This window comes from Acanthochromis polyacanthus, chromosome 11, assembly GCF_021347895.1.
Source record: "Acanthochromis polyacanthus isolate Apoly-LR-REF ecotype Palm Island chromosome 11, KAUST_Apoly_ChrSc, whole genome shotgun sequence".
Taxonomy (NCBI): domain Eukaryota; kingdom Metazoa; phylum Chordata; class Actinopteri; family Pomacentridae; genus Acanthochromis; species Acanthochromis polyacanthus.
In genome coordinates, this window is record NC_067123.1 from 33115479 (window position 1) to 33142547 (window position 27069).

The 27069-nt window shown below is 38.6% G+C and overlaps 1 protein-coding gene across 1 annotated transcript in view; it reads right to left on the bottom strand.

Annotated features, from left to right (window-relative positions):
* Nucleotides 1-27069, bottom strand: part of necab1 (N-terminal EF-hand calcium binding protein 1) — a 45211-nt gene that overhangs the window by 923 nt on the left and 17219 nt on the right. The window contains exons 6-12 of the mRNA XM_022202303.2: nucleotides 20420-20556; nucleotides 14135-14256; nucleotides 11013-11089; nucleotides 9361-9408; nucleotides 4721-4833; nucleotides 1569-1646; nucleotides 402-493 (exon numbers count right to left, since the gene is read on the bottom strand). Of these exons, the coding sequence (XP_022057995.1) occupies nucleotides 402-493; nucleotides 1569-1646; nucleotides 4721-4833; nucleotides 9361-9408; nucleotides 11013-11089; nucleotides 14135-14256; nucleotides 20420-20556 (667 nt within the window). The remainder of the gene's footprint in view (nucleotides 1-401; nucleotides 494-1568; nucleotides 1647-4720; nucleotides 4834-9360; nucleotides 9409-11012; nucleotides 11090-14134; nucleotides 14257-20419; nucleotides 20557-27069) is intronic.

Genomic DNA, 27069 nt, shown 5'->3' on the forward strand with positions numbered 1-27069 from the left:
AAAGAAAATCTACAATGTTGATTTTGATGCCTCAAAAATGCAAGACATGATTCTCTGACAGTTTTCATGTGATTGCTCTCAAAGCTGCATACGATATTTATCCTAAAAACCAACCAAAACACGAAGCTGGTGAACGTATTCCAGTGTTATATTGATGCTTTTTCCCATTTGCAGGGTAAAATACTCAAATCAAAGATCTCTCAGCATGATGTCTCAGTATCTCAGAAGACTGCAGCGTCCTGATTTGAATGTTAAAAAGGTGCATTGTTTGTTTGCACGGCATGCTGTCGCCATTGATGAGGCCTCGCCAAAGGGCACCTGAAGCCGAGGAGCAACATCAGTCTGACTCTAACTGCAGATGTTGGATGCCGTGTGAGAATCAGAGCTGTGTGTGACCTTACCGGGAACCAGCATGGTGGTGATGTTCTCAGGGGTCTCCAGAAAGTCCACGTTCCCCCTCTGGAAGGTTTTACTGTAGTTGGTCTGTAGGTGACTGAAGAGAAGATTCATGGACGAGATGTGCAAAGACGGTTTTGTAAAACACTTAACTGTTAACTGTAAGCAAACTACAATCCTTGAAACAATAAAATATTCCTTAATTCAATTTATTTCACCATACTTACATTTGCAAACATAATAAACAGCCCAAAACACAGACATAATTCATCCCCATACACACACATAAAGCATTAAAAAATGGGGGAAAAAAACCTAAAATACCAGAAACTCTCTTCAATTTGACTGACCTTCGGAGCAATTTTTACGTTTCTGATTAAATCTCTCTTTAGTTGAAGCACATTCTCCATCAGTGTAAAATCACAAAGTGCTGCCTAGACTTTAAAAAAATGTTTGAGCTTAAAATGAACGCTACTCTTTTCCTCTACCTTTTTGAGTCACAAGTAGAAAACTACAGTGAATTATCTTTTTCTGTTACATCAAATGTATTTGGAAGCATGTACTCTCTTTTTTAAGTTAATCACTCTTTTTTTGAGCATTAAAATGTTATTTCAAAGTTTTTTTGTGCGATTTTTACATATTTAATTACCAGAATTTGGAACACAAGATTTTAATAACTTCTATATATAAATTGGAAATGTAAAAAATGTGTCACATTTATGGGTCTTCCATTATAATACATGTAATATTTGGATTGTGGTGTTGGCCACCTTGACATTTGAGATTGAGATTTATGTTCTGTTGACCAAATGAAGAAGTCATGGTGATGTTGCTTCTGAAGAACCATTTCAATGATTTTTCTAAGAGTATACCAAACTTAAAAAATCAAACAAACACTGTTAAAGAGCAAAACACACATGATGCGATACAACCATGGGTGTCAAAGTCATGAATTTAAGTTATGAAATCTAAAAATACAAACAAGCAACAGTGACTGGAATATTTGAGTTTCACCATTGACTCCTCTGGTATTTGTTCCCGCTCAGTTTCAGTTTTTCTTATGAACTCTATAACATGAGCACTCTGTCTCTGAACACCAAACATAATTTGTGATTGATGCGCACACACGGCGCATTAATCACGATGCGTATGGGGGGCAGGCGGATACTTACTTCTTCCACACATTGTTGTGCTCCCAGAATTCATAGAGAATGAAGCGTGATTCATTTGCCAGCCGCTGAACTGCGATGCTGCCAAATGCAAAACAAGAGAGAGCACAAGTCATGCAATTACTAATTAGTGAGCTGCATCATGTCCCCCCCAAACACAGCCTCCATGACTCCACTGTTTTCAAACAGGAATTATAGATCAGTCAAGAACCTTCAGATTGAGACAACACGCAGCAGTGTTTAGTTGGAGGGTTTACTGAGATTTGAAATTATTTAATTCAGACTTAACTGAAGGAAACATGACAGTGTATTCAGAGAAACGCTCATGACAAAGCATATAAATGTCACACTGCCCTTCAGGCCGCTGAATAGTCTGAGACCAAAGCGACACTTGATACGAGAGTGATTCACTTTGTTCTGTTAAAGTTGAATTTAACCACAGAGCGACAGGGTGACGGCGCTCAGTGGAGACATTTATAGTCTTTGGCTGGAGAAAATGAAAATGTAAATGTTCTTTCATCCACTGACACAAACTGGGGTGCTTGAATGCAACACCAAAGCCAGAGCGAGTCTCCAGTCTTGACAGGCACAACACCGAGGTCCAGTTTTTGAACCCCAAGCAGTTTCTGAGCGTTTTTTGGCTCTTGTCATATTTTTACTCACTGTAGGATCAATTTTCACTGCAATATAAAGTCCTGCACCTCTTTGGAAACCACACAAACGTGCCATAATTCATAAAAAAGAAAAAAAGTTGAAAAAAAAAAACATAGAATCAGTATGTAAACACTTCAAGATACCAACAGATGCACTGTATGAAATACTGTAAAAAATCGTGGCTCTTTATAGAGTATTTAACAAATATTTTGCTACTTTTATTTTTAAGTTGTTTCCATATTTAACTACTATCTGCTCTGGAGAAACACAGCCTGCAGTTCACACCAGTTCAGACTCCAAAAGGTCCGTGAATTTTTGGTGCATGACTGTTGGTCGCATCCGAGTCAGTAATGCTAATTTTCTGGATCAGTTTAATGCTAATTCTTCAGTTTTGGTAAATGTTTAAATGAAGCTTGATAGAGGTTTTCTTTCCCGAAGGAACCAAACGTCTCATATGATCAGTTCAGGGACTGTGGGAAAATTGAAAATCTTTTTCTGTTTTCACAGAAAGTGGGGAAAAAATAACATGCCTTTCAAACACACTGGCAGATTTAGGGGTTCAAAGGTTCATTCAGTTTTATTCCCAAGCTCATGACAATTTCCCAGTGAGATGAAAACCCTTTTTGGTTCTTGGGTCTGAATTCACATTGAGAAGAAAAACATTGCTTTAAACTACTGTAGCAGCCACATAGAGGATAGTTTATTTTGATTCCATTTACTATAAAAGAGCACAAACTGATGTCATGTTTCCAAGACTGAATTATTTTCTACAAACCCACGATCTGAACATATATTTGACAAGTGGCCATTATTATCTGAAATTCATTCATTTTAAACTCAAATAGCCTCTCAGCTGCATCTCACTGTGTTCCTTCATGGCTCTGTGTGGAGGTGTGATTAGAAGTGTGGACCTTGCTACAGTGAAAGACATGACAGCTCCACTCTCTGCTGGCAGAAATGATATGTTACATATATTCATTTTTCTCACAGAGCCTGTGACAGCTCAGGAAAAAAACAAAAAAAAACAATCAGTGGGTCCTGAGCTGAGATTATTTGGTGACACGTTTCTTATTCAGGACTGAGTAGGAATTTGCCTCCTCCTCTGCTAAATAATAAAAACTCTTGAAAAGAAACTACAAATATCCACACTGTGATCATCACAGTGGCACATTAACCCTCCTGTTGTCTTCACTTACGGGCACCAAAAAATATTGTTTCCTTGTCTGAAAAAAAGGAAAAAATTGCAAAACCTTCAATAAGAATAATCCAATAATTCCTTAAAAGTTTCACAAAAAATTTTTTATTGGAAAAAAAAATCCCCCAAATTCGGCAAGAAAATTCTTGTAAATATTTTCAAAAAATTATTAAAAATCTTCAAAAAATCCTACAAATATCTAAAGTGATTTTTATATATATATATATATATATATATATATATATATATATATATATATATATATATATGTCAGGGTAAAGACTGCGATTTGGTAGAGTTGGAGTCTCTACCAGTAGAGATTGCGATCGCAACCTCTACCAGTAGAATTGGAGTTTCTACCAGTAAAGTTTGCGATTGTAATCTCTACCAGTAGAAACTCCAATCCTACCAGCAGAGATGGAACTTTAAATCTGACCCCTGACCCTAACCTTAACTAACCCTGACCTTTAAATCTGACCCCTGCCCTGACCCCTGACCCTAACCTTAAAAGTCTAACCTTAGCCCTGACAAATCTCTACTGGTAGGATTGGAGTTTCTACTGGTAGAGATTGCGATCCCAGTGAGACTGTGATCGCAATCTCTACTGGTAGAAACTCCAACTCTACCAAATCGCAGTCTCTACCCTGACACACACACACACACACACACACACACACACACACACACACACACACACACACACACATATATATATATATATATATATATATATGTAAAACTTCTAATATTTTCTTGAAGAACATTCAGAAAAAAAATCAACCAAAATCCAGCGAACATTTTTAAAATTTCTTTTTTCCACCAAAAAATATTCAAAAATTTCCCGAAAATGTGGACATCAGAAATTTCACTGTGAATGTGACACATGTATCTTATGATTTATATGTATGAAAAACTGTATAACTTCCTGATAACATTAGCAACATACTCGAACATGTTTCACTTCCAATAATACCAGAAAAAACAGGTGAACTATTTTCATAATATTAATCTTACAGTCCTGTTTGTCAAGTGTGTAGCCCAGCATAAGACCTCATCTGTTCACCTTTGGTCCTGATAAGTATCTTCAACTAAAGAAAAAACCTCAAGAAGATCAATGAAGGACACATCTCTCCTCCAGAACAAACAGATCTGTGCAGCTGTGTTCAGTTCTGCTTTTTTTTTTTTTAGACCGTTTGTCACTTTCTCTTTTGTTCTTTCACAGTTTTTGATGAAATCCTTAAGCAAGAAATGAGGAAAAAATAGCACAAGCAGATAAAAAAAGCAAACAAAGAGAAAGTGAACTGACTGTAGACATCCAGTCTGAGCACAGGCACAGTCCATGTACTGTCTGAGAGCCAAGCGAAACTCCTCCAGCTCCTCCTCCAGCACCGACAGCTGCCTCTGGACTATTAGGATGTGCTGTGGAGACAAAACGCACATGTGAAGGCACACAAAGTCAGAAGGTCAGAACTGGCTTCTGGTGTGTAGAGAGTCGGTGGTAGCTGGTGGGGTGTTCAGAAACCTCCTGGCGGGGTTCCACATTAGCTGCTTCACACACACTTTTCAAGGCAGGACTGCTGTGACCTGATTTTGCCTCGCTGTTGAATGCAGGAGGGGCACTGCAGTGGCACCTTTATGCCGGCAGCAAAGGTGTTCACACAGCAAATTGATGTCTGTGTTAATATTTAATAGCTGGTCTGGATATGTGTTAGATATAATAACAATAATTCAGTTTGTAACAGACAAAAAGAACATTTCAGATCAGCAAAATGGCTTTCTTCTGATCCATTTCAGATATCTATATTCACATCATTTTCACTATTTATGTATATGGGGTTTCTCACTACAGATATTTTACCATAAATTTGAAGATTTCCACAATGTGATGAGAAGAAATTTCATCATGAGTGACTTTTATTACAGTGTCTGATCTGTCTTTTTAAACATCACCATGTGATTTTTATTTTAAACAATTGCATTTTTTTTACATTTTATTTTGTCATCCTACTCATTTTGTCTCTCAATGATGATTTTACTGTTTTAATCAATTTTATTTTATCATCAATTTATTATGTCTGTTGTGTGGTTTCAGAGTGTGGTGAGATTGTGAACACTGTGGTGTACTGTGTGATGACCTTAGATATCTACAGTTTGAATTGTAATCCAAAGTATTTTAATTCCTATCAATTCAAAAATATCTACATTCTCTTTTTTATCTCTATGCTATCTTACATTGAACTCTTGATATCTTCAAGAGGAGTTCTGCCAAATTTTAAAGTAATGACAGAAATCTTGAATTAGGGCTTTGACTGGGTGAACTGACATGACAGATGTCTAATTATGACAGAAACTACGGCAAGCAAGAGGCGGGGGCTTGATTTTAAAACATGCAAACCCACTGCAACTGTAACTGCACCATCTAAATTTCAATGGAAATCCTCATATGAACCATGTCATTTGAGATGTGTGCAATTATTTTTTAGACTAGTCAAAGCTGAATTACTAACATCTTTAACTGTTATTTTACTTTGTCAGAATGACCACACAGATATCTGGAATAAAAGTTCTTAATCGTCACAGTGGAAGTACGACTATTTAAAATCAGATTTTTAATTTTATTTCCAAATAGTCAGACTTGGCTATTAAATGAGTTATGGACTTGGAAAGTTCACAGCCTGGCTCTCAGATCAGGCTCAGTCTGCTGCACCGTGTGTGATTGAGCTCAGCTGTGTGCTGTTGACAATCAGCTGGGCGGGGATATAAGGAGGGATCTCCCAATTGCTCAGATGGCTGTAGGTAGGTGACCTGGAAGGTTCGACACCATCAGTCAGCCTTCTTTTGAAAAATCTAAGTGTCTTTGTGTTGTGTCGGTGCACAGAACAGAACCCAGCACTTCCCTGCATTTTGTTTTGGGGAATGCTTTTCTTTTAAGGGCTTTTAATTTTTGTTTGGTCTAACACCTTGGTAGGTTTAGTGGGAGATAGTGGCATTTAACCAAACAATATCCTCCTTTAGACCACAGAACCCCATTTTCTGTTTGTGCAGTTTTTTTCACCCACAGACAACCTTGGTTCATTTAGTGTGTCTGAAACAAAAGGGGGTTGAAACGTAACAAATGGGTCAGTGTATAATTGTGGGACTTTTTATATCATAGTTGACATTTTTACTGTTTTCAGGCCTAAAATCAACATGGCTGCCTATAACCAAACACCACATGGCATTTTTACACAAAGATTCTTCTAAATATTTTATACAATTGAGCTAAATTTGAAGTTATATCTAAAGATATTGTAGTAAACCTGTTGACATGCCATAAATCCACACTTGACTCACACACTACTTTATATTAAATAAGTCAGAAAGCCTTGGAGTCTTGTCAGTCTTTTCTTCAGGAGGAAATGACATCATGTGAAGCAGGTCATGTGATCTGGAATTAACACACTTCTTGGAGAGGTGTTTTTGTAATGGGGAACTTCGTGGAAAGTGACTTCTCAGGTAGATACAGTTTGTTGTTTTCCGCAAAAAAAAAAAAAAAAAATGTTATTTTGCCAAAACAGAAATATCTGTCATGATTATCTCAACTTAATAAAAAGAACACAATCAAAACACTTTTCTGAATAAGCTCATTTCAATTTTGTTTAGCTAATTAAAAGGTGGTTGTTATTAAATTGGGATGGTTATTTAATTGACATCTTAGTGATATCCAGTCATTTTTTATTAATAAATAATAGTTTCCATAATTATGGAATTTGTAAAGATGTGATCATAAACATAAAAAAACATTTATTTTCACTTTTAATAAAAATGTATGCAAGATATAGCCCATGGACATCAAAAGTCCCTCAATTATATATTGACCCAAATGTTAAAACAGCTTGCTATTGGAGCACACCACACTAAACACCAATGGTGTTGTGTTAAAGGTTGCAACTGTGGTTTAATCTGAACAAAAACAAAGGGCTCTTTTTTGCAGCTTTACGGGAGAATCTGTGTGAAATGGGCTTCTAGCTTAGTGTGCTCACCAAAAAAATCTAAGGTAAATGACTATACATCTTTTATATGTTCTATTTTTGCGTACCTTGGCATCAATTTGTGAAGCAATTTGCCTAACTATAAGCTCAGCGGTCGGAATTCGACCCTTAAGACAAAAATTAATGTTAATCGTGCCCTCCTTTACTTGTAAAGGAGAAAACGTTCCTGTTCAAAGGTGTGAACAGCGGGAAAAAATCCTGCTATAATCATCCCAATAGACAGGCTGCTAATCATTTCCTGGCAGATGAAGTGTTGACAGGCAGGAGCATGATGGGAACAGGAAGTGAATGTCCTGCCTGCTGGCTACAAGGTACAGCGTGTTAATGAGGGCGATTCTCCAGGAAATGAACGCAAGTCAATATAATATCCTCTGAAGTGATGGTAACATGATTCTGTGCATGTTTCTGTGTGTCTAATTTGAGAAAACACACACACCATCATACATCAGTCTAGTGTTGTGGGTCATTACTGGTTTGTTGGGAAGCCCATTTATTCCCAGTGACACGCCGCATTAAACCAATTACATATTGATTGATTCAGACACACAGACGTCTACATGACATTATTGATGAGGCGTGACGGTGATGTCTAATATTTATATGCACGGTTTCATTGGTGCTGCAGTGTTGTGATGCTACTCGTGTACAGACCGTGATTGTAGTCATTCCTGAAGGAAAACGCTATTTGTGATTAAAGCGTTCAAGTGTGAAATATGTAAACCCGCAACCACCTGTGACTGGTTAGCAAAACAAATATTAGCAGCCATTATAATAACCGATTAATTGTTCGAGTCATTCGTTGCAGTGAATATTCCAGACATGCTCTGGTTCCTGCTTGGGGATGTGCCGCTTCTCTGAGTTTTAAATCTCTCTGTTCCACCCTGGAAACAGAATCCTTTTTATGACTAGCGGTTTATTTCACTATTTCATTTCATTACTGTGGGCTCTGTGAATTTGTGATTAACATTTTTCAGGCATTTTATAAACCAAACAATTAAATGAAATATTAAAAAAAAAATTGCAATATTTACAATGTTTGTACAAGGAAATGTAGCTGTCGAAAAAGGAAAAACATGCAGTTAGGTTGGAGGGTTGCTGTGTTAGGTACTAGATGCTACAGTTATATTTATTACATGAGTTGTGGATTTACAAAGTTATCTGCAGTCGAATTATTAAAACTGTGTATTTTGTGAATTTGAAAGTGTCAGTAGCACATGTTGTATGATTTGGCACTTCACTGTCATATACTTTTATCTAAATCAGTGTAAATGAATGTTTTATGTATTATTGATGGTTTTAAGTGTCTCATTTTGTGCACGTTTTTAGCAAATTAGTAAAAGCCTTGCATGTCCAGAGATTGTGTCTCAGTTTTTCGGTTAAAAAAATGCAAATAAGGGTTAGCAAAATACCAAAGTCCCTGTTTTTAGCCCTTGTTTCAATGTCTGTAGCTGCTGCTGTCCAAAAAACAAATCTTTTGTCCATGTGTGATGATAATAACACTTGTAATACTCTGGTAGTTATTCTAATGGTTAGATCGTGTTCTATTTATGGGAAGCACCCAGCACATGATAATGTCACTACTGCAAGTATCCTGCTGTGAGACTCTGAAACTGAAAAATCCTTAAAATAACTAAATATTAAAATAACTGTGTCTCCACCTCTCACACACCCTCCATGTCTGCTCCATTACTGCTGCTTTATAACTGAATACTGAGCCTTAAACAGAAAGATTAAGGATAAAGATAGAAGTAGGGAAGAGGAGGAAAACGCTTGTGGCGACTTTCACCCCTACTGTTGCCGTGACAACCGGCTGCTTATTATCACCGTGGCCTCCCCATCTGAGTGAGAGCAGAGTGACACAAAGTGGTCACCGCGGCACAACAAGAGAGTCGCAGATAAAAGTCAATCAACCAACCGATTTGCTCTCCAAGACCTCTTCTTCGACAGGCTCCAGACGAACTTCCTGCAGAGCGAGAGGAAATAAAAAAATGACTGGTGCACTTTAATAGCGACACATTTTCAACCGCACATCATCCACAATCTCTGAGTCGGACAAACTGTTCTTTGTTGCCGGTGGTTGTACATACAAGCTGTACACACAACACAGACATATTATAATGTGGTGAAGCCAAAACCAAAATAATGAGCTGAAAGACTCAATAAAAGCACTAAAGGGGGAAAACTACTGATTTATCACTATGTCCAAAAGGGTCAGTATATAATTGTGGGATTTTTTGTAATATAGTTGACATTTTTGCTGTTTTCAGGCCAAAAATCAACATGGCTGCCTATAACCAAACACCACATGGCATTGAAGAGAAAGATTCTTCTACAATATTATCTATACAATTGAGTAAAATTGAAAGTTATTTATAAAGATATTGTAGTAAACCTGTTGAAATGCCATAAATCCATTACTTTATATTAAATAACTCAGAAAGTCTTGGAGTCTTGCCATTTTTTTCTTCAGGAGGAAATGACATCATGTGGAGCAGGTCATGTGATCTGGAATTAACACACTTCCTTGAGAGGTTTTATTGTAATGGATAACTTAGTTGAAAGTGATTTCTCAGACACAAATACAGTCTATTTTCCATATGCCTACCAAGATAAGCATATACAATGTGATGTCATGATATTTCAACTTAATAAAATGAACACAATCAAACCAATTTCTGAATACTCATTTTATCATTGTTTAGCTAAATAGAAGGTGGTTGTTATTAATTTGGGACCGTTATTTAGTTGACATTTTAGTGATAACTAGTCATTTTTTTAAAAAAAATTACTGAATTTGTATAGACATGATCATAATGAACATACAAAAAAAATTTTTTTTTAACTTTTAATAAAAATGTTTGCAAGATATATCCCATGTACTTCAAAAGTCCTTCAATTTTATATTGACCCAACTATTTCCACACAAAATGACTATCAAAAGTACCCCCCCCCCCCCCCCCCCCCCGCTTGGACGTTTTCACCTTTTATTGCTTTTCAACATTTAATTATGGTTACTAAATTTGGCTATTTTGACAAGAATCCACAAAAAAAGAGTCTTTCCTGTCAAAGTGAAAAAACATTTCATGAAAACATTTCAGTTAGAAACGTAAAACGTACAATAAGTGTCTGCATAAGTAGTCTGCCCCCTCAAGTCACCATGTAGTAGATGGACAGAGCATTGAGCTTGTGTAGATAAATCTCAATCAGCTTTACATATCTGGACACTGCAGATTTACCCCAATATGTCTTTTCAAAATGACTCAATCTCCATCCAGTTACATGGGGGTCATAAGTGGACAGCTGTTCATTAGTCCAGACAAAAGTTCTCTATCGGACTGAGGTCTGACTGTTACTCTAAAACATTCTCTTTTTCATTTTGTTGCTATTGTTGTGAATCCACTTGCTATAATTTGGGGATAATTCGAGACAATACTATAGAGACCAAATGGCTGGTTTGGTGAGTGGAGACAGAAAAAGACAAAAATAGGGAAAGCTGGAGAGAAAATAAAAAGAAGAAGATAGGAAGGAGAAGGGAGAATGGAAAGGTTGGAAAAAAGGTCAAGTAACCTTTTGTTCTAGACGGTCGATAAGCTTCTGGAGTCTGTTGACCTGAATCATCCACTGGCTGTCTTCATCATAAACACCTGGAGGAAAGAGAAAAGCAGAAAGGAGGACAGATTTCAGACGGAAAGAGTCGACAACAAAGCCGAAGGGATGAAAGGTGCTTCATACATCGGCTGTATTTTAACAATTTTCCTCCATCGATCGCTTGAACCAGAGGCTGTAATAAAGAGTGGTGGTGGCGCCGGAAGACATTTCAAGGTTTCCTTTCATGTTGTGCAACACAGAAGCATGCTAATCAATAGAAAAAGCTTTGAGCCATGTAATCGAAGTTTATAGCGGCTCTGCGGTTTGTTTCACAGATCTCCTGGCAACCACAGCTGGTGGTGCCCCCGTGGAGATCTGATGGAAGACTGACTGTGAAAACAATGGCTAAATACATTCCAGGATGGAAATAGACACCACTGGAGATATTTATGGGCCAAAGTTATCAGGATCCTAAGTAGAAAGAAAGGAATGAGCAAAACTAGAAAAGTTAAGTGTAACATAGACCAGTAAGTCAGGGTGCATACTACAAGATATTTCAAGTTACTCGGAGCTGAAAGTTAAGAAAAGCAGGTGGTAGTAAAACAGCACCAGGGACAAAAATTGCTAAATATTTGCAGCTTTTGTTATTTTTCTGCAATTTTGCAACCATGGGTCTCAGAGTAAATTGCTCACAATGTATTTTCAGCAGTTCTTGTTTTTTTTATTTTATTGTGAAACCGTGTGACAAACAATAACAACAACAGTGATGTAGACAGTGAAGATACAATGAATGGAAATACAAAAAAAAGAGAGACAGAAGTAGACAAATTCAAACAAACAGATCCAGCACAGAAAACAAACAAACAAACAAAACAAAACAAAAACAAAAAACCTGCATTTGTCGATAAGTGGCAATTGTGTTTCAGTGATTCGATGTAAGTTAAATGACCGTGAGTAATAATGTAGACTGGCGGGGACTTGATATGTGAGGAGGGAGAAGGGAACAAGAAAAAGCTAAAACAAAAAACAGCAATAATTTTAAAAACATAGAAAATAAAAAATAAAAAAAGAAACAAACAAATAAAGATAAAGAATAAAAATTGACGAACAAGCAGTGAGGAGTGAGGGGGTGGGCTCTCACTCGCCTCCCTGCCCCACCTGTTCTTGTTAGGGGCCCGAGCGTGCCACCGCGGGCTGGTGCGCGGTGTCATTTGCTCGCCCCCTGGTTCCCTGATTTACCCCCTCGCCTACCACTCATTGCTCAGTCGTTGTTTTTTTATTACAACATATATAGTATTGTTATATATTATTATTAATAGTATATTCAAACAAATTATATTATATACTATCAGTTTGTCTCTTCACTAGACCTTATTGTATTATATTCACCGTTGATGTTATCACTATTACTATTATTATGGTTGATATCTTATTATTATTTTATTCTTCTTAGTATATCATAGCATTATTTTTAATATTATATCATAGGTTGTGCATCGCCCCTCACTCAGCAGTTCTTGTTTGACCGCAGCCATTTCCCACCAGAGCTTCCTCAGATCTTTTCCTATTACTGCTGTTGCATGGATACATATTCTTTAATGATAATTTCACAATTTTAGACTGCTACACAAAAAAATTATTATATATGTCATAATACTACTGGGTGCTTAAGTTGCATTTGATCCGTCGGCCATATTTTTATGTCCGCTGCCAAGGCGGACATAAAAATACCTTCTGGCAAAATTTAGCTCGGCATATTCATGAATTCAGTTAAGCACACCATAAACATCAAAAAAATGCCATAAGCCATAAGCTGAAGAGAAATGCCTAGGAATGTCCACTTTCTAGAAAATGTATCTGTAACCCTGATTTCTTGGTGGGTAATGTTCTGAAACCCATTAAAGGGGAATTTCGGTTTTTTTCAACCTGGGGTCTGTTTTCATGTCATTTCACACAAAATCGCTCTCCTCGTCTCTCTCCTCGTCTCCTGAGGCAAACAGCTGTTTCCCCCACCGGTGTTTTGGCGTGAGCTATCGCGCGATTTTGGAACGAGATTTGCTTTCTAGCGTCCCGAGATTTGGATACAGACCACAACAAAGAGCGATCGCCAAGTAATGTGGAGGTTTTCGTTCACTTCTCATCTCTAGTATGTTGTGGGACACTCATTGAGACTATCTGAGCTGGTCAGTGTGGGGAAAAAAGCACGTTAGGGCGGACTTTGACACGGGGGGGCCAGTTGCTCCATACTTTTCGTTAGCTGAGCTGCAAAGCTGCCTGCCTGGCTAAATACTGGAGCTATGTCGAAAATTCATTTCTCCATCACTCACATGTATGAAATGACATATGAAAACAGACCCCAGGTTGAAAAAAACTGAAGTACCCCTTTAAGAACCAATGGACTGTGATGAAGAATCAAGTCTGTGTCAGAAAGTCAACAAATTTAGTTTGAATCTTGGTGGTCAAAGATACAACCAGAAGCTTGTAGATGTCTACCAAAAATACCTAGTTGTGTATGTGTATTTCTGACCCAACAGATTCCAAGAAGACCTGATTGTAATCAATCCATGAAAGAACTAAAATGCATGATTGTTTTTTGTGAAGATTTATGGGCTTCAATGATCCATCGTAGAAAATTCTGAGTTATTGGAGTCATTGGAAAGTCAAGACTGTCACGATACAGATGGTCCTTACTTCTGTATTTCAACTTTTCTTCATGTCTGTACTGTATTATGTACAGCATCAGTAGTCACTGAACACGGACACAGCTGGTGAGACGACATCAACTCAGCCGCCACCTGAGCACCACAAAAGCAGGAGCACACGGTGACTTTTAGATCTATACATAGAAATGCATGTGGACACAACCTCCCTCCTCCTCCAGCTCTGTCTCTCTTTTTCTGTCTCACACCTACACGACCTTCACTCTCCTCCTGTGCTCTGTTTACTGGTCTGTGGAGAAACATTCACTCCGGTCCAGCGGCTTTTTTGCTGCCAGCAGCAGCAACAAAACATAACTGAAGGTTGAAAGCAAATTTAATACAACACATGGTGCTGGTGAGATGTTCAAACTCGGCATTAGACAGCAGAACGTGTAAACCCACCTGAATTGACGAGGCTGAGGAGAGGGTTGTTGGGAGAGAGGCTGCTGTTCCTCTGAAGCCTTCGATTAGAGCGACGGCCCGACCACTGGATGGACAAACCTTCTGGCTTCAGAGGGCCCTGTCTGGAGACAAAAGAGGCCAAAACTTATTCTGACGTCATGATAGTTTGCATATTTTGCCTTTAATTCCACAGCGAAGGAGATGCTGCCTGAGTAGTAAAATCCTTCGGGTCATTCCGTCGCTAATCATCAAATTTTTAGAACAGTTTCTGATTTGCCAGGGACAATTTCATGGCATAAAATGTGATATTTGTGAAATATTAGATTGATAAATCATATACTGATTCATAATAATAATGATTTTTAAAAAAGAAAACCGGTCAATAAATATAATAAGGTACCAGTTCACTGTTTCCATCGGTTTGTGTCAGGACCTAATGCAGCGCTAATTCCCAAATTAATGACATTTTTGAATAGTTCCTGAGATATTGTTGTTCAAACATAGCCTCGATTTCCAAGTTAAAAAAAACATGCCAAAAATAGGTCGAAGGGCAATTATAAAAAAACATTAGAAACTATTTGATATATCAATGCAAAATTTCACAGATAACATTTTGAATATCCACAGTTCACAATTTTAAGAACAAATCAGAGCTGATCAAGCAGAAGAGATGGAGGAACCCCCCTCATAATAATTTACCTTTAATTCCACACACACTAACCAACAGATGGGTGAGAAGTCGCCAGTCATTTTAACGGTCTGGGGTTGTCTTATAATTTAGATATTGCATGTTTTGTCAAAAGCCTCCTGTTGTTCATTTTACTTTTTAAGACGGCACCCACAGTTGAGCCAGCTGAGAATAAATTTAGCAAACCTGAAGTTATCTGGGCTTTGTGTTATATTTGTACGTCGCGTTGGGCTGACAGTGATGCTAATGCCAGTGACAAGGTACATGCACCCACAGGGCGACATCACCTAAGATTTATCTTACTGCTGTCAACTTGTCTGGTCCCATGCTTTGAGTCCTCAGGGTGTCTGTGGGAAAGTGTGGATGTGTGTGAACATGGACACTTTTTATATGTGGTAGTGTATGTGTGAGGACTATTTTTTGGATAACAAAAGCTCTGTGAAAAAGGATTTCTTCCAATCTCCTTAGAAATTTCTGACTTCACGCTGTTATTTCTTGTTCAGTTCCAGATCAGTTTTTGTACACATGCATTGCCAGATATTAGCAGCTTTTACAATAAAAAATGAACAGCTTTTACAATCAACAGCTTTAACAAGCTTGGTTTTATTTAGTTGGGGCTCCAACTAACAACTAAAAGTGATTATTTAAAGAAACAGTTTGCAAAATGCCCTAATTAGCTTTTTGGCTGAGAGTTGAATAACAGGAACGATATGACTCAATAGTGCGAACACTAAATATGAAGCTTCAGCCAAGAGAAAACTAGTAGAGCTTTCCATAAAATGGGATAGAAAATGACTAGAATGGTTAGATCTAAAGATAGGAAAGTCCACCCTTCACCACCAAAACGTTCAGTGTCAAATCAGTCACAGCACTGGAGTAGTGCTAATCTCTCATTTTCCCAAAATGCAGCCAGTCTTTACATGTAATACATTTATTTACAGGTATGCAGAAAAATGAGTACAATCATTGACTTTTTCAACATATTTGAAAGTGTAAACATTTGAATTCCCCTTGGAACAGTGTCTACAAATGATGTAAAAATCCAGTCACATGGAAAAAAGTGAGGATTTATCATACCTTCAGGCCCATAGATTTATAATCGGGGTTCCGGATTAGGCTAAAATGATTAGGATCTCTTTAAGGAGTGGAAGTTGCCTCATTTAAAACTGTGAAGTTCTTGGGCCTGATGCTATTTTTAAGTGTTTGGCGTCATCCTGCCGAGATCTAAAGAGCTCTTTCAGGCCTTCAGGTAAAAAAAGACTATGGATGCTTCAGAGTCTGACAAAAGATCTATAAGCTCTCTAAATATTTTCAAATAAATCATTCCAATGTAAGAAAAGTCATCTAGCGGCACAGATTTAAAATGACTCCCAGTCCCAACAAATGAAGCCAAATAGCAGACTGCCTGATGCAAAAAGAAGCTTCCAACAACTCAAAGAATTTAAAATGCACAGTTTTTGTGAGAAAACTATCAGATATGTTGCAACTAAAGGAATGTTGCAGTGAAGGTGAAAATGTCATGGGAGCTGATGTGTTGGACAATTATGTAAAAACGCCTACAAGACGTTATTTCCAGTAAAAAGAGGGAATGAGTAGCTTCTGAGGCCAAGAATATCACAGCTATTAATATTTTTGTTTGCTTATGGTGTTGTGTACCTTAATCTGTGTGTCAGAGAGGATCAAGCGTGTCTTTGTTCAAATATTTCAAAAGAACGTTTGGCATTTTTTTATCCTAACTTGACATTACATCTCATTCAAAATGACAATCTGGATGTGAAGACATGTAAATATAGATTTTCTTCCTTAATCAGAACAATCTTTTGTTAAGAAGAGCGTGTGTGCTAGTCGTATATGACACCATTTCTAGGAGATTATGTTTTAAATGCTCCCTTCCATCCCTGGGAGAATCACAGTATAATTAACTCACAAGCTGCAGTCTAATATGTCTGTACCCTTGATGCATGGAGGAGGAACTCGGTGGTGGGTCCCTCTCAACCACAACTTTAATTGCTGAACCCGTCTGAGATAACTAATAGAGCAAAGCCCAGCAGCCTTCCAATCCTCATGTTCCTCCCACAGCTTTTATGTCAGCTAAGACGGAGGCAAAGAAGAACAGCAGCTGAAGAGAATGAAAGAATAAGAGCCTCAGAATTAGAGTGTTGTCCACGTTCCAAATCAAAAAAGCCATCACGGTTCCTCGAGAAATAATGACTGAGCCATTATCACTGATCAACAACTCGAGAAATCCTCTGCAGAAGTGTTCAACTTAATGAAAATGCAAATCGATGATGCAGCAAAAGAACAGAAAAACATATTGATTGCTGTGTTTGAAGGCATTTGTTGGGCAAATAGTAACAAAACAAAAAAACTGTCCGGAGAAAACTTTAAAATGACAAGTTTGGAATACAAAGTCCGTTTGTTCACAGCCTTTTCACATGTAGAAAACTGACCACAAAAAACAATTTAAAGCCACCAGAGAAACAACCAGATCTCTAGATGTCCGGATGAACAGAGTGATTGCATTTCCACACACGGGGGAATTCCTCAAGTGCGAAGGATGCTGGAGGAGAAGAAGCTGCTGAGGGAACGAGGGGCGGTTGCACTTAGAAATGACATGGAAGGGAATAGAGAGAGTGAGGGACACTTAGAGGAGGTAAGGAGAAGGAAGGGGAGAAAGCAAGAGTTTGTAAAGGTCTTTAAAATGTCCAACCATCCAAATCAATCATCATTCTGTCCTTGAGAATAAGTGCAAATGTGTTATTGATGAGAAGATAATGATAGAAATAGAAATCATGATGGAAACCAAAAAATCAGACAGGGATTTTTTATAAATTGAACTAATGCAACAAAAAGAAGCGGCAAACTCCAGGAATTAAAATTTATATCGAACTGCGAAAAACTGCAGTTCCCCAAATGGCCACTTGAGGCTGAGTCAATCCCCATAGACCCCAATATTAAAATGTCCAACTTCACAGCAAAAGTTCACATGTTTACAGACTGGTACAATCCTCTCTTTTGGTCTTAGTAGCTTTGTTCCCTGTTCATGATAACTGTGCAGGGTTGAATTTTTCTATAAAACACTTGTTTAAAATGTAATGAGGCTTAAAAGAAGCAGAATTAAGGCTGGCAGGTGGGTGCTTTCACACAGCCAGAGATATTCACTCAACTGCTTTGCTGATTTTTGGATTCCTGGGGTTAATATGAGTCAAACACTGGGTGATGGCCGAAGCCACCACACTGAGCTTCAGAACCACGGCTTCAAAAATCAGCACAGTCAAATCATTATAACTATTACTACTGGAAGCTGTAGAATTATGCTGCTAATGATAAATGTTGAAATATTTTTCCTGGTTTGTCAGCAGTGGACATATTGTAGACAAATACAGGGTGTCCCAAAAACTTTGACATCATTTCGCAGGCCAAAAATTTTGGCACTTCTTGTTGAAATAACCTCAAATTTTCACAGAATGTGTAGAAACAGATCAAGATTTTATATTTAATGTTTAATTTTTGTTCGGTTTTCAGGTTGGGCCATGCCGTTCACTCCCAAAGAGAAGTCATTTTGCATCTTTGAATATGGTCGCATACAGTCACCCAAGACTGTGCAGCGAGCCTTCAATGCAACATTTGGAAAAACTTCACCAACTGGCAAACAAATTTGGACTTGGTACCAAAAATTTAAAGAGGAAGGCTGCTTATGCAGGGCTAAAGGATAGACCATCGTCAACATCAGCATATTCCAAGACGCAAAATGAGACCTTGAGTTAGAGGTTAAAGTCTTGCCTTCTTTCCTATCTCTGCATTTCTGGCCAGGCATTCTGTAAAATGAATGAACTTCTTAGTTTGCTGGATTTGTAAGTTAAATGGTCGGTCTGCTTTAAACAAACTGCTTTCTCACACTTGTGCCTAAAATCAAACAATGCTGAAACTGTTATTTTTGTGCTGGTCTGCTCAAAAATCAAGCCATGTAAGTCTAAGCACGTAAGTGAAAGTGTGAATGGGTCATTATATCAGTTTGATAGGCAGAACTGTTGATCTGCTGAATGTAGGCTTTGCAGAGGTTAGCAGTAAATGGCTGCTCATTAATTGAACACAGACAGGTGACAAGATGCGCATCATGACCTGTCCTCTTAATAGACCATCCTTTAAACCAATGGATATTACCTGCAGGTGCGCGCATGCACACACACACACACACACACACACACACACACATACACACCACACAATATGAAATCTTGTGCTGCTTTAGCTGTGGTGAGTCATCATCACTAATGAACTGAACACAGCAGGGGACTGCATGAGCAATTTCTGAATACAGACTGATCAAGCTGCATACACACACACACACACACGCACGCACGCACGCACACACACACACACACACACACACACACACACACACACACACACACACACACACTTTCCTTAACTTTTCCCCTTAATGTTTGAATCAGAAACTAACTTCAGTATCATCTTTGTTCAGACAGTACATTATAAACATGCTAATAACAAAATTAAAAGCCACTTTAGAGTCATATTCTAATTGTAAACTTGGCTCACATTCACAAACAGGGCTAGTGGTAGTAAGAAAAAATCCCTGCTCATTTTGACAAACCTGCATCAGTTTTCTTTAGGATTCTTGGATGACACCTTTCTATGTTTACAGTTTACAGTACAGTGAGCTTTAATGCTGCTATGGGAGCATTGAGGGTGAACCGAAACACTGGCTGATGATCATCTGTGTCCACTAATCAGCCAGAACATCACAACCACTGACAAGTGAAGTGAATAACATTGATCATCTTGTTAGAATGCAGTGTTCTGCTGAGAAACCTTTGGCCCTGACATTCATGTAGATGTTACTTTGACACATACAAGCTACCTATTAGTTGCTGCATTTTTCCATGGCAACAGCTTTCTCAGACAGTACCGGCCTCCTCCTGCAGGACAGTGTCCCCTGCCACATTGCATAAAAACTGCTGAAGCAACATAAGCGAGAACCTAAGGCACTGACTCGGCCTCCACACTTCCCAGATCTTAATCTGATTCTTGACCCAGACAAATCAGATCCACAGAGATCAAACCCAGCAACACCCAATGATCTGCTGTCGACATGCCACAGGTGGTTTTAATGTGGCTGATCTGCTTATGCCAACTTATCCAAAACACCTCGCTTTGATTTCTGTTCTCAAACTTTTAAGACCATCTGTGTTATATTCAGTTGTCTTATTCCACCCTCTGTGCTTCATTAATTTCAGGTCTTAATTAGCCTCCTTTAATTTGCTCCACTTCGCCTACATGTCCCGAAAGTAAGAGGCTTTACATATTAATTGGATAAATAATGAATCATAGTCGTCTGGTGGATTACAGTGAAGGGGCAGGTGTTCTTAACAAACCTGTGTTGGCATCTTGGATGAAAGCAGCCTTCAAGCCTAAAATGTGGGATGTAAATTAACCGGTGTGGTTTGGACAAAACTGTGCGACTGGCTGTGATGAACTGTAATTATGGGTGCTATTGTTCGTTGCATTTTTGTTCGGGCTTTAAAGATTAATTGCGCGTGTGAGTATGAAGGGCCAGAGAGATTTGTTCTTACTTCTCTTGGCGAGTCTGCTCGGCTGTGGTTTCCATGGCGCACTCGAGCGAGCTTTGAAGCGAGTGAAGCTGATTGGTCGTCTCCTTCAGCAGGAAGCGGGTCACAAACTGCTCCAGGTGGGTGGACTCCTGGTAATCCTGCCAGTCAAGATGAGGAGGAGGACAAGTCAGAGTGGGAGAAACTACGAAGGAGGGCTGAGTGAGGAGACTCATTTCAGACGCCAACCGGGAATCACTCACTGTCCAGCCCTCTACTGCTAATTAAAATATGCCAACATTCATTTAGAGGAGATTACACAACACTGCTGCTGGAGAAGAGAAGAGAAGGACAGGAAGAGGAAGAAGATGTCAAACATTTGGTCTTCACATTCTACTCAGATCCGCCCTCCTAACTGTGTTTGATCAGTCAGGCCTGTCTAATGTCAGCAGAACGTCCAATGACTTGTGTAAAGTGAGGAGGACGTTATTACGGGTTAAATGAAAGAGAATGGAGAGTTTTAATGGATACAAAATAACGACAAACTGTGATGGAATGGAAGTTTCTATGAAGGAAAGCTTATGACTAATGGACATGTTTATTAATTGTAGATCTGTGTCTGTCATCAAACTTTACTAAGTTTAAAAACGACCTCATGGAGCAAAAACATTATTATACTGTAAAAAGGGAAACATGTAAACAAGGCATTTTAGAAAAAACACAAATGTTTCGTTATTTTTTATTCTAAAACACATTTTCTAACTGTAATTTTCCATGATATAATTTGTAATTTCCTTTCGCTTTGCTGCAGCAATTGACTGGAATTCCCTCCAAAAATCTCTTCCATCACTTCACATGTTTAAGCAGAAGCTGCAGCAGACCCTAGCTGACCACTGCACATGCTGACTGTTTTCACTGAAATGCTAGCATTTATCTAAGCTGTTAATCTAATCTCTATTTAAACACTTGTTCATCCTTTTTTGTATATATGTTGTTTATTTGTTAACTTTCTTCCTGTTGGTGCCTCTTGCCAGATCATCACTGTAAATGTTCTCAACTGATCTTACCTGATAAAATAAAGAATTTTAAAAAAAATTGCAAACACAACACTGATTACACCAAAAATTATTCTGGCTAACAAGTTAAGTAACATCTGCTGATTAAATGTGCAGGGGATGTGGAACAACATTAGAATTCATTTAAATATTAATCCAGTATTCTGACATTTTTGCTCCATTTTGGTGTCCACCGACTCACAAATAGCTATATATATATATTTCTTTAGTTGCTGAGTGCTCAACCACCAGATGTAACTCTGCCTATAGTCTGAGCAGTTTATCGCAGCTTCTTCATTGAAAACAGCCTGGAAACAAAGTGGAAGAGAGCAGGAAGAATGAATCAAAACAGTAAAAGCTCTGCAGCTGTAAATGCACATTTCTGACACTTTTCACATACATGTAGTCATTTTCCCCACGATTACTGTAGAAATACTGAGTTGTGCGGTGTTGAAGAACGAATCATTGCACTTTATGGCTGTTCTAGATGTGAAACAAAACAATAACGGCTCCAATCATCACCCCTTGTCGACTCTTTATGATGCATCCTATTTCTGATTGCCGCACCAGGAGTCTGCACAGTTTGTGGAAGTCGACTTGTTTACATTTCCATAATGTGTGTTAAAAATAACCTTTAATATGAAGGATTCTTTAGCACCTTGTCCATCACTTTGTGATTCCGGGATAGATTTGTTTTTAGCAGCCTGTGTTTACCGGAAAAGCTGAAGCCAAAAAACAAAAGTGAGAGAGAAAAAGAAAGCCAAACTCAATGACTTTGGAGGGATGTCATTTGCTCTGCCTGAAACGGAGCAGGAGGCCGAACGTTGCTTTGGATCTAATCAAAGGGGAGTGAAGGATGCTTGGCACAGCAGAGTTTTTTGCTGTTTGCACACAGCACCTGCTCCCACAGTCCTGAGCACCGTGACTGTTTGTACATTCGACTAACAATGAGGCGTTTGAAGGCAAACGCTAATGCAGGCGAGATTAGATGATGACTAATGCATGAACGCGTGACAGAAAAAGAACAGAAAATAAATACATTTCAGTGTTGCTGCCTGTTTCAAAAGCACAGAGGTGCCGTGATTTTGAAAGCTGGAATTGTTTATCAGAAGATCACACATACACACACACGCACGCACGCACGCACACACACACACACACACACACACACACACACACACACACACACACACACACACACACACACACACACACACACACACACACACTAATTACAGTATATTGAGCCGGACTCCTCCTGTGAGCGACATGAACTCTGAGCAGCTCCTCCTGAATACAGAGCAAATCATTAAAGTGGCTCCCATCAGGCCCCTCGACAAAATATCTGACAAAACTTTGAGCAGCTTTGTTCTGACAACTATTTAACAACAAGAAATCTGTTTGCAGAACTTTGAAAAGTCACGGGTATTGTTTGATCCCCTGACATTCAGTCGGAAACACACACTTCTATCTGCACACACATCCACCCAGCGAGAGCGAGTCACGACAAAACTGCTAAAGGTCAGACTCCTGCGATCTGAGCATAGATTGCCTCCCGTGATTCGTACCTTTGTGTGTGTCTTTCTCGACAATCTGCAGTCATTTTCAACAGTTTAAGGTCTGCCTGATTTTTTTTTCCTTTTTCCTGATCTCTTGATCTTTTATTGTTAGTTGTACAAAAGGTCAAACGAGTGCTTTGTTGGAGGCAAGGAGGCACAGTTTTCAGCTGTGTCCTGCTTCAGCCTCTGAATAGACTGAACCTTCACAATCCTAAATCTGCCGTGCAATCATTCATCACGCTGCTTCTGCCGTACGGCTGTAGTCTGACTCTAAATTATTATCAAATGATGTCAGAAATAAGTTGGTCGAAATGTGAAATGCTTTGTAGGAAGTGACTTGTCACAACTAGACTATTCATAGCCCATTAAAGATTTAGTAGCAACTACTTAAACTCTCCAATCAGACTACTTTGAGTGTCGCAGCCTGTTTGTAAATCCATCCATCCATCATCTATACACTGCTTAATCCTCACAAGGATTACAGGGGGGCTGGAGTCTATCCCAGCTGACTTAGGGTGAAGGAAGGGGACACTTGGACAGGTCACCAGTCTGTCACAGGGCTACACATTGAAACAAACAAGCACACTCACAGTCACACCTATGTACAATTTAGAATCACTAAATAACCGCAGCATGTTTTTGGACTGTGGGAGGAAACCGGAGAACCCGGAGAAAACCCCCTCATGCACAAGGAGAACATGCAAACTCCATGCAGAAAGATCCCAGGCCCCACCCTAACCGGAACGCAAACCAAGGATGTTCTAGGTGCGAGGCAAAGGTGCTAAACACCACGCTGACTTGCAGCTGTTTGCAAATCTCCACTCAGTAACCACTCAGATTGCAGCTAGGCTAGCTGAATCTACCTCCACTGTGGATTCATCCAAACACAACTTTATTTTATTGTCATGAATTGAAAGAAAACAAGAAGAACTAGAAAATGACCCAATACTCAATTTCTTATTTTTATGGAACTAATCAATTTTAGGTTTCTAATGGCTTCTTTAAAGGTTTTCTTTAGAATTATGGTGGTGACTGTACTAAAACAAATTGCGTGTGAAGACCTAAGAGTGATTCTTAATGCAATATATATGCAAATGTATGGGGTATCCGAAAACCTTTTTCCACCACTGCATATGTACTAGATGATTTAGGAGCACTTATTTTTCTCATTCTCATTTCTGGTTGATTCAGCTGTCTTTTTTCTCCCAATGAGGGTTTTCTCATGCTTCTTGTAAGACATACAAGGAGGACCATTTTAAGTTATGTAACCACAGTTTTTTTAACTGCTACAGTATCCTCCTTGAATATACACAGGGAACATTTTGCAAAACAGAGAAGCAAAAACATGAATATTACGGAAAGTAAATATGAAATATTTGCATCCCTGTTCTCTCTATGAAGTACTTCTACTTTAAATCAGCATTGTAGCATCATAGTTATAATTGTGATTCCTTGATTTAATTGAAGTACTATTAGCTAAATGCACATTTTTATGTGCCTTTTTATTGAACTGGAAATTAGAAGAGTATAAATTCTATCTTGGATTATGTAACTGTAGCGGTTGACTGCAGTGAGGCCAGTGAAGGTTTATTTCCTCAGTCACATTAAATGTTCCACTCACAGCTTACACCAAACATCTACAGAAAAAAACAATCTGTACTCATTTCTGTACTAAAATGTTTTGTTATAGAGGTGTTTTGGTCTGAGCTGCATTTTCGGTCGAGGCAGATAACCGCCCTCCCTCAGTCTAGTCCTTCCTTTTAAAGGACCGGTTCTTTCTTCCCACTGTTGCCAAAGTGCTGCTCAAGGGGAACATTTCAATTTGCTGAGTTTCTCTCTGTTATATAACATTGAAAGGTCTTCACCTCACTATGTAACCTTAAGGTGAATTATGTTGGGGTTCGGTGCTCTATAAATAACTGAAATCACATTTTCAGTGGCAGAGATGGGACTGAATGAGGACAATAGAAATATTAAAGAAATACTAAGGCGATATACAGGTGGCATGAGGCTATGATTCTTTTTCTTGACTGCATGTTGCTGTGTTATAGTGTATTTCATAGTTTAGAGAATATTATAGATCCAAGGTGAAGCTGCTAGAGGGGCGGAACTCAGAGAAATAGAACCAACCACAAACCTGTGTGCAACTTCAGCACCACGGACAGCATCACTGATTTATCAATTCAGTTACTGATCATTTCAGAGCTTCTGGCAGCAAAGGCACCAGGAAAAAAACATGTTCAAAATGCAGAAAACATTCAAAAAATGCCATAAGAGTGAAAATAACAGCAAATATCTCTAAAATATTGATATGGTTAGCAGATTGAAATACAGCAAACCAGTGCTGGTCAATAGTTGACACAACAACAAACAAAAAAAGAGAAAAATTTGACAAGAAATTTACAAAGCAACAAAACCAAGACAAAAATTACACAAAGGAGACAAATACGACAAAACCAAGAAACAAAATGACAAAAAATAGACATACAACACAATTGAGACAACAAAAACAACACAAAACAACAAAAACTACACACAAAATGACAAAAACGAAAAACGAAATGACAAAAACATGAGACGGATAACAAAGGTCAAACAAAAAACAACAAAAAATGGCAAAATACTGCAAAAATGAGACAGAAAATGACAAAACAATAATGAACAATATAATATTTTACTCCATGGTCAAAACAACTTGTCATGGTCTAGAAATTGCTTTAAATTTACAGTTTTACACATTTACAATCTGCCGTTAATGCCTTCTATGTAATCTTTACCCTTCACAAAGTCGTCCGCATATTTGAGACCCTGTTCTAGAGTAACTTGAGACAGAAGAACTAATAGATGCACGAATATTTCAGCACTATGAACTGTGTCATAGACTGGAACTTGGACCAGTGAATTGGGCACACAAGGCCAGTATATTCTATCCTCATACTATTTCCTACTTAGGATTGGAGAGATGGGATGGCAGGTCAACAAGGAAGAAGCATTTTGGTCCTGCTGCTAACACAGAGGACGGCATCCCTCCTGATCTCCCCTTTATACCGACTACAGCCTGAATGCATGAGAGTCTAATTTGGATGCATGGTCTTGATCCAGCTCCCCCGCACATGTGCACATACAAATTAGCACACATTTTTCATCTTCCAATGCAAAAATAAAATAAAAAAAAAAACACTTTGCACACACAAGCACCCAGCCCCCTCACATACATGCACAACCAGAGACCACCCACTCAGACACGTATACAGTTCAACAGAGATGACTGAGCTTTGTTCTGTGACTAATGCAGCATCTGTTCTTGTCCTCGCTCAGCCTGTACATGATAACAGAAATACAGTGTCACACATTTTTGCATATTTTTGGCATTTTTAGGCTCCAAAAAAATCTTTAGTGTCGTCACCCAGAAGGAAAATCTATGATTTTGTGGAAGAAAGAACAGTAGTATAACCCTGTCTGACTTTTACAGCCCAGTGTTGTGCGCAGTATCTGGAAGTTATTGCCAATTCTGTCCAATTTGCGCAGAGTAATTTGTTTTCATTGGAGCTCAGATATCCATTTTGAGTGTCTGCTGAGGGAACAGTGGAGTTTCGTGAGACTTACTGATGGATCTGGAGTCTTGTTTTTCCTTTGAGAAATGACTAAACCCTTTTACAGAGTCCAGTTCAAGGTGAATAATCCTCAAGATGCACGTCCAGTCCAGATCGCTTCTGCTGTTCCTCATTTTTCTCCCCCGCTGTCTCATTTCTCAACTACTCTCTTGGAGAACCGAAAATGATTTGAGGTGCAATTTGATTTTCGCACCTCGGCTCGGCAACATGTTGAAGCCGATGAAAGATTGCAAAAGGGGTTGCAGAAGTATCTGTATATTACATTTCTTTGGCAGAAATGCAGGCGGGATTTCAGACACATGTAATTCTCTGCTGTGCTCCTTCAGTGCCATCTTTTTTTTAAACCAATTTCATAAAAAGAACCTTTTCTCTTTGTGCAAAAAGACTGTCATGGTTGACATTTTTCACTGTTTTATATCATTATTCTCAAACTCTCCCTGCATTTA